This window comes from Leucoraja erinacea, chromosome 29 (genome assembly GCF_028641065.1).
Source record: "Leucoraja erinacea ecotype New England chromosome 29, Leri_hhj_1, whole genome shotgun sequence".
Lineage (NCBI taxonomy): Eukaryota > Metazoa > Chordata > Chondrichthyes > Rajiformes > Rajidae > Leucoraja > Leucoraja erinaceus.
The window spans coordinates 3,313,352-3,321,121 of NC_073405.1; the positions used below are offsets into that span (position 1 = coordinate 3,313,352).

Consider the following 7,770-nt stretch of genomic DNA (forward strand, 5'->3'; position numbering starts at 1 on the left):
TACTGGCTATTGACTTAACATAGAAACATAGAAAATAGGTGCAGGAGTAGGCCATTCGACCCTTCGAGCCTGCACCGCCATTCAATGTGATCATGGCTGATCATCCAACTTAGTATCCTGTACCTGCCTTCTCTCCATACCCCCTGATCCCTTTAGCCACAAGGACCACATCTAACTCCCTCTTAAATATAGCCAATGAACTGTGGCCTCAACTACCTTCTGTGGCAGAGAATTCCCCAGATTCACCACTCTCTGTGTGAAAAATGTTTTTCTCATCTCGGTCCTAAAATATGTCCCCCTTATCCTTAAACTGTGTGTGGCCCCTTGTTCTGGACTTCCCCAACATCGGGATCAATCTTCCTGCATCTAGCCTGTCCAACCCCTTAAGAATTTTGTAAGTTTCTATAAGATCCCCCCTCAATCGTCTAAAATTCTAGCCAGACTCAACCTTATGTATTCCTGCAACTAGAGTCAAGAGTCAAGAGTCAAGAGTCAATTTAATTGTCATTTGGACCCCTGGAGGTCCAAACGAAATGCCGTTTCTGCAGCCATACATTACACACAAATAGTCCCCAGACACAACATAATTACATTTTACATGAAGGCCAAAAAAACTTATCAGATGAAAACTACCCTATCAGATGAATGAAAAGAAGAATAATAAGGGCTAAGGTACACAAAAAAAGCTGGAGAAACTCAGCGGGTGCAGCAGCATCTAAGGGAAAAAAATAATAAGGGCTAACCTTGTTGCTCATTGCTAATCTACCTGCTTTCTTCCAGATAAAAACATGTTTAAAAGCCACACGGACGAGGAGGCTCAGGAGTTGGTTCGGGCTTTGATCCAGAGATACAGGAGGTCACCGGACTGGAGGCGGAAGACTCGTACTCACTCGCGGGCGTCTCTGCGGACCAAGCGTGCAAAGTCGCGGGCCACCAAGGGCTGCTCGCTGAAAGAGATCAACGTGACAGTCAGCGACCTGGGCATCTCGCAGGTGTCGGAGGAGGTGGTGCGCTTCAGGTACTGCGCCGGCTCCTGCGACTCTGAGAAGAAGTTCTATGACCTGACGCTGAAGAACCTGCGCAACTCCAAGCTGATCAAGAAGGAGGTGAGAGCCCGTCCCTGCTGCCGGCCCACCCTGTACGACGACGACGTCTCGTTCCTGGACGTCAACTTTCGCTACCACACTCTCCGGCAACTCTCGGCCAAGGAATGTGGCTGCGTCTGAAGACAAAAACGTGTCGGATACTCCAATCCCTTCTTGGAAGGAGCAGGAACAACAACAACAACAAAAACACACATCAGACAGACCTCGTTTGGGCTCAGGGTCTTGGTTTCTTGGTCCTCCACAATATTCCCAATGGAATTTAAACTGGAGGTGGCCCTGGTCACTTTCCACCGTTGGGTGGAAGGAGACGACGCATCTGGAAGACAAGAGGGGGTGATGTCTGACCACCACCACAGCCCACTCTCTCTCTTCTGGAGAGGTTCAGATCTGCAGTGCCTCGTGAAGGAGCAAGTGTATCCAACCCATGTGCCGCAACGCCGTTGTTGGCCGTGGCCTGCACTGGAGAGACCACCTCAATGGCCAGGCGCGAGGGGTGGGGACGTGGACTTACTTGTGTTTTGCAATTGACACTCTCGCCATGGATTCCAGAATGCAGGGTCGTGATCCAAGGGTTAACATCTGTGCCTATGGAATACACTTGGAATAATTCACCAGTAACCCCATTCCCTTCATTCCTCTCTCTCTCTCTATCTCTCTTTCTCTCACTGTCTATCTCTCTACATCTCTCTCTCTCTTCATATATCTCTATCTCTATCTCGCTCAGATTATGTCCATCTCTGATTCTCTCTCTCTCCCCCCGCCCCTCTCTCTTTCTCTGTCTCTATCTCAATCTCTCTGCGATTCTCCCTTTCTCTCCCTCAGATTTTCCAAGTGTCTATCTCTCTCTGATTCTCTCTCTCTCTCTCTCTCTGTTTCTCCGTCTGCCTCCATCTCTCTCGGATTTTCTCTTTTTTCTCTCTGTCTCCCCCCCCTCTCTCTCACACACACACTCTCTCTCAATAGAACCAATTCTCATTAAACCAGTCACTGGTGCAGAACTATGAGCGGTCCTGCTCAGAATTTATTGTAAAGAATTGTAATGCCCTGTGTGTGTGAGTGTGGAATGACTGATTAGCAGATAAGCAGGCCCCTGTACATCAGAATAACCTTAGTTCCATGGTTTTGAGGATTAAACCAGACACATTATTACAGGGTTGTATAGGGTGGCAATGGCAAACTGTTGCATTGTTTTGTAAAAAAAAAAGATTCAAACCAAAGTCTATTAAAGTCTAGTGAATGTAGGATGTAAATTCCACCACCATTAGCCGTTGGCACAAAAGCGTTAAAATCCAGACTATGTGACCTGGGGAGGTGTCAGATTATACAAACACCCACAATATGAGACAGAACTGGTGGAAACACAGGGGCAGCCTTCATCCACCTTGTTGGTTCATTCACCACATCACCGTTCTCAGTTCCGTCATTCTCCTTCTCCGTCTCCTCTGTCTCCATGCTTGTTATCTCCAGGGTTCCAGCTTGGTTTCCTTCACCGCCGTTGTGCATTGTGTAAGCGGAGCATTTTAACCCGGTGTTTCCTGAAATTGAGTTGTCTTCTGTTCAATGTCATCATGAAAGGGTTAATGCTATGTTGGAACAACAGCCAAAGATTTTTCATGTCAGCCTCGAATTTCATCATTGATAGCACACAGGATAACTTTAACCCAGCCATTTTGTTCAAAGCTAGTGAACTGTATATTGCTCTGGTGGTAAAGAGGGATTTTAGTCATAGGTAGAGTCATAGAGTCATATAACAGGCCCGTCGGCCCAACTTGCACACACACCGGCCAACATGTCCCATCTACACTAGATCCACCTGCCTGCTTGTGGCCCATACCCCTCTAAACCTGGCCCATCCATGTACCTGTCCTATTCATGCACCTGCCCTATCCACATACCTTATCCTACCCATTTATCTGTCTCATCTACATACCTGTCCTATCCATGTACCTGTCCTATCCATGTACCTGTCCTATCCATGTACCTGTCCCATCCACGTACCTGTCCTATCCATGTACCTGTCCCATCCACGTACCTGTCCTATCCATGTACCTGTCCTATCCATATACCTGTCCTGTCCATGTACCTGTCCTATCCATGTACCTGTCCTATCCATGTACCTGTCCTATCCATATACCTGTCCTGTCCATCCCTGTCCCATCCACGTACCTGTCCTATCCACGCACCTGTCTAAATGTTTCTTAAACTTCTGGCAGCTATTTGCTCCCCACAGGTCGGGGAAAAGGCATGAGGGAAAAGAAATGTTTTCAGAGTTGGTGTAAAACTTTATGAGATTCAGTCTGCATCGAAACTGTCTGCAACCTGAGTGAATGCCATCCCGAACATCGGGCTGGTTCATCCGAGAGTCAATACCAGCTTACTTGTGTTATAGTTCGTGTGTGACATTGTTCGATTTACTGTGTGTGTTACACCCTTTATTCCCATCACTCCGAGTCTGCCCCTCCGCCCACTCCAGTGTTAGGACCAATATGTCTCACAGGTGGTTCACCTGTGAATGGCCCCTGATGCCGACACTTGTATGGCACGAGCATTGTCCAAACCGTAGCTGCTATACCCATGCTGCTGCTACCTCCAGCAGCAACACCTATTCTGCAGAGACACCGCAAAACCACCACGAGAAAATAAATGATATATGGTCTCAATAATAGTGATTTAGTTTAGTTTGTGGTTGGAGTGTGGAAACAGGCCCTTCGTCCCACCGAGCCCGCACTGACCAATGATCACCAGTACGCTAGTTCTAGCCTAAACACACGGGGCAATTTTTCAGAAGCCAATCGACCTCCAAACGTGCAATGTGGAAGGAAACCGGAGCACCCGGGGAAAACCCACGCAGGTCACGGGGAGAACGTGCAAACTCCGTGCACACAGCACCCGCAGTCAGGATCGAACCCGGGTCTCTGGCGCTGGGAGGCAGCAGCTCTACTGCTGCGCCACCGTGCCGCCCCACAGTCGAGGCTTGCTCTAAATTAATATCGAGATGCTGGATTAACTCAACGGATAAGGCAGCGTCTCTGGAAGACATGGACAGGTGGTGTTTCATGTCGGGACCCTTCAGAGTTACCAGAGCATCATAGAGTCATACAGCATGGAAACAGGTCCTTCAGCCCAACTTGCCCACACCGGCCAACATGTCTTATCCACACTAGTCCCACCTGCCTGCGTTTGGCCCTTATCCCTCTAAACCTGCCCTTGTGAATTTCCTCCTAAATCAGTGCCTGCACTTCCTTGTGTTTCTCTAAATGACTATTGTTGCATGAAGCATGGGAATCAGTAGGTTTCTATCTTATATTGGCCAGCAGTCCCAACATGACTTGTCTGCCAAGCTCACTGGTTTGGAGTGAATGCCCAGAAAGATGACGACAAGTTCGATCTGTTCCCCAGAGTTAATTCTTCACTGGGATCAAGTTTGTTCCAACAGATGAGGCCAAACTCTTTCTCCCAGAGAGTTGTGAAATCTGTGGAATTCTCTGCCACAGAAGGCAGTGGAGGCCAATTCACTGGATGTTTTCAAGAGAGAGCTGGATATAGGTCTTAGTGTCTAACGGAATCAAGGGATATTTAGGAGAAAGCAGGAACGGGATACTGATTTAGGATGATCAACCATGGTCACATTGAATGACGGTGCTGGCTCGAGGGGCCGAATGGCCTACTCCTGCACCTATTTTCTATGTTTCCATTACAGCCTCGGCAAATATTGGTCATTGCTGGAGTTCTAAGGTTTTTGAGATATTTTTAAGAAGTACAAAATTGCTTCTTAAACGTTAGAACCTGTCTCAACAACTTGTACAGGCAGCTCGTTCCATAAGCCCACCATCCTTTGCATGAAATAGTTACCCCTTCAGATTCCTACAAAATCCTTCCCACTTCTCCTTAAACCTATGTCCCCTGATCCTCGATTCCCCCACTCTGAGCCAGGGACTCTGTGCGTCTACCCGATCTATTCCTCTCATGATTTTATACCCCTCGATAAGATCGCCCCTCATCTTCCTGCGCTCCAAGGATTAGAGTCCCGGCCTACTCCGCCTCTCCCTGTAGCTCAGGCCCTTGAGTCCTGGCAACAACAACCTTGTAAATCTTCTCTGCGCCCTTTGCAACTTGACGACATCTTTCCTATAACATCATACAGTCAATTAATATGAATTCATTTTCTGCATCTGCCCAAATTAACTGGCAGTGTGTTTGGGCTCTTCACCAGAATGAAGTCTATGGTTTTGTTATTTGTTAATAGATTTTGATGCATTTGGTGGATCAAACTACCAAAATCTGCCCCCTTTCCCATCCCATGCACACAAATACAACATCCCGACACACTCACCAGGTCATATGGGATAGGAACAGAATTAGGCCATTCAGCCCATCAAGTCTACTCCACCATTCAATCATGGTGGATCTATCTCTCCCTCCTAATTCCATTCTCCTGCCCTCTCCCCATAAACCCTGACAACCTAATCAAGAATCGATCCAAGTCTGCCTTAAAAATATCCATTGACTTTGTCTCCACTGCCTTATGTGGCAAAGAATTCCCCAGATTCACCACCCTTATCCTCCTCATCTCCGTCCCAAAGGAACGTCCTTTAATACTGAGGCCATGACCTCTAGTCCTAGACTCTCCCACTAGTGGAAACATCCTCTCCACATCCACTCTATCCAGGCCTTTCACTGTGCGGTAAGTTTCAATGAGGTCCCCCCCTCATCCTTCTAAACTCCAGCGAATACAGGCCCAGTGGCATCACTTTCCCTCACAGTGACAGATCAGGGAAGGGGTGGGGTTGTGCTAACAATATAACCATATAGCAATTACAGCACGGAAACAGGCCATCATGGCCCTTCTAGTCCGTGCCAAACACTTATTCTCCCCTAGTCCCATCTACCTGCACTCAGACCATAACCCTCCATTCCTTTCCTGTCCATATACCTATCCAATTTATTTTTAAATGATAAAATCGAACCTGCCTCCACCACTTCCACTGTAAGCTCATTCCACACAGCTACCACTCCCTGAGTAAAGAAGTTCCCCCTCATGTTACCCCTAAACTTTTGTCCCTTAATTCTCAAATCATGTCCTCTTGTTTGAATCTTCCCTACTCTCAATGGAAAAAGCTTATCCACGTCAACTCTGTCTATCCCTCTCATCATTTTAAAGACCTCCATCAAGTCCCCCCTTAACCTTCTGCGCTCCAAAGAATAAAGACCTAACTTATTCAACCTTTCTCTGTAACTTAGGTGCTGAAACCCGGGCAACATTCTAGTAAATCTCCTCTGTACTCTCTCTATTTTGTTGACATCTTTCCTAGAATTTCCTAAATGGATGCTTAACTCGCAACAGCCCTCCACACTTGGACCAAACATGCTGATGATTAGCGAGGCCCGCCATACATTAATCCTCCTCAGTGGACCAGGTTAGATCACATCCATCTGAACCGAAACCTAGCATTTACAATTGTCCCCAGATGCCACGTCATTGCCTTCCAGCGAACTAGGTTCATGCAAGAATCCAACGCCCTCGATCTGTGCCTTCTCAAATTCTGCTACAGTGTTCCATATTAGAGTCACAGAGAGTCACACAGCATGGAAACAGGTCCTTTGGCCCAACTTGCCCACACCGGCCAACAATGCCCCCAGCTACACTAGCCCCACCTGCCTGCGTTTGGCCTATATCCCTCTAAACCTTGTCCTATCCATGTACCTGTCCATCCAAGGTTCAGATTCTATGTCTGTGAAATATAACTGCACATGTCAACATCTCTCCTGCAACATGGTGACCAAAACTGAACACAACACCCTACATATTCCAGAGTCTCTTGAGCTCAGTCTTACATTTGAACTGGGAAAGTGATTCTGTGACTATTTTAAATAAGGGTGGTGGTTAGACGGGGGGGGGGGGGGGGGGGGAAACATGCGGGGGGGGGGGGGGGGGGGGGGGTTGTTAGAAGAACCTTCCTTTGTTGATTATGCTGGCATTCATAGAAACATAGAAACATAGAAAATAGGTGCAGGAGTAGAGGCCATTCAGCCCTTCGAGCCTGCACCGCCATTCAATATGATCATGGCTGATCATCCAACTCAGTATCCCGTACCTGCCTTCTCTCCATACCCCCTGATCCCTTTAGCCACAAGGGCCACATCTAACTCCCTCTTATTCACGGACATTGGCCATTGAACAAGAACTAGCCCACAGCTATTGAAAAAGGCAAGCAAGCAAACACACTGCTTCCAACAACTAGAGAGGATAGACACAAAATGCTGGAGTAGCTCAGAGGTACAGGCTGCATCTCTGGAGGGGAGGAATGGGTGACGTTTCAGGTCGAGACCCTTCCTCTGCCTGTCCTGCTGAGTTACTCCAGCAGTTTGCGTCGCTCTTCGATTTAAACCAGCACCTGCAGTTCCTTCCTACACACTTAGAAGGAACTGCATATCCTGGAGGTTTGTCCATAACTGCAGTGGGAGCAAGGGTCCATCATAACACTCCTTGAGGTTACAAAAGTGTAGAGTGAAAGGGAGCAGATAAATAACATTGAAGGTGGACAAAAATGCTGGAGAAACTCAGCGGGTGCAGCAGCATCTATGGAGCGAAGGAAATAGGCAACGTTTCGGGCTGAAACCCTTGAAGGAAATAGGCAACGTTTCGGGTCGAAACCCTTGAAGG

At 47.6% G+C, this 7,770-nt stretch overlaps 1 protein-coding gene across 1 annotated transcript in view; it reads left to right on the top strand.

Annotated features, from left to right (window-relative positions):
• The window catches only part of LOC129711001 (neurturin-like), a 103,824-nt gene extending 96,853 nt beyond the window's left edge, over positions 1 to 6,971 (top strand). The window contains exon 3 of the mRNA XM_055658339.1: positions 781 to 6,971. Coding sequence (XP_055514314.1) covers positions 781 to 1,226 — 446 coding nt within the window. The 3' untranslated portion in view covers positions 1,227 to 6,971. The remainder of the gene's footprint in view (positions 1 to 780) is intronic.
• The last annotated feature ends 799 nt before the right edge of the window (positions 6,972 to 7,770 follow it).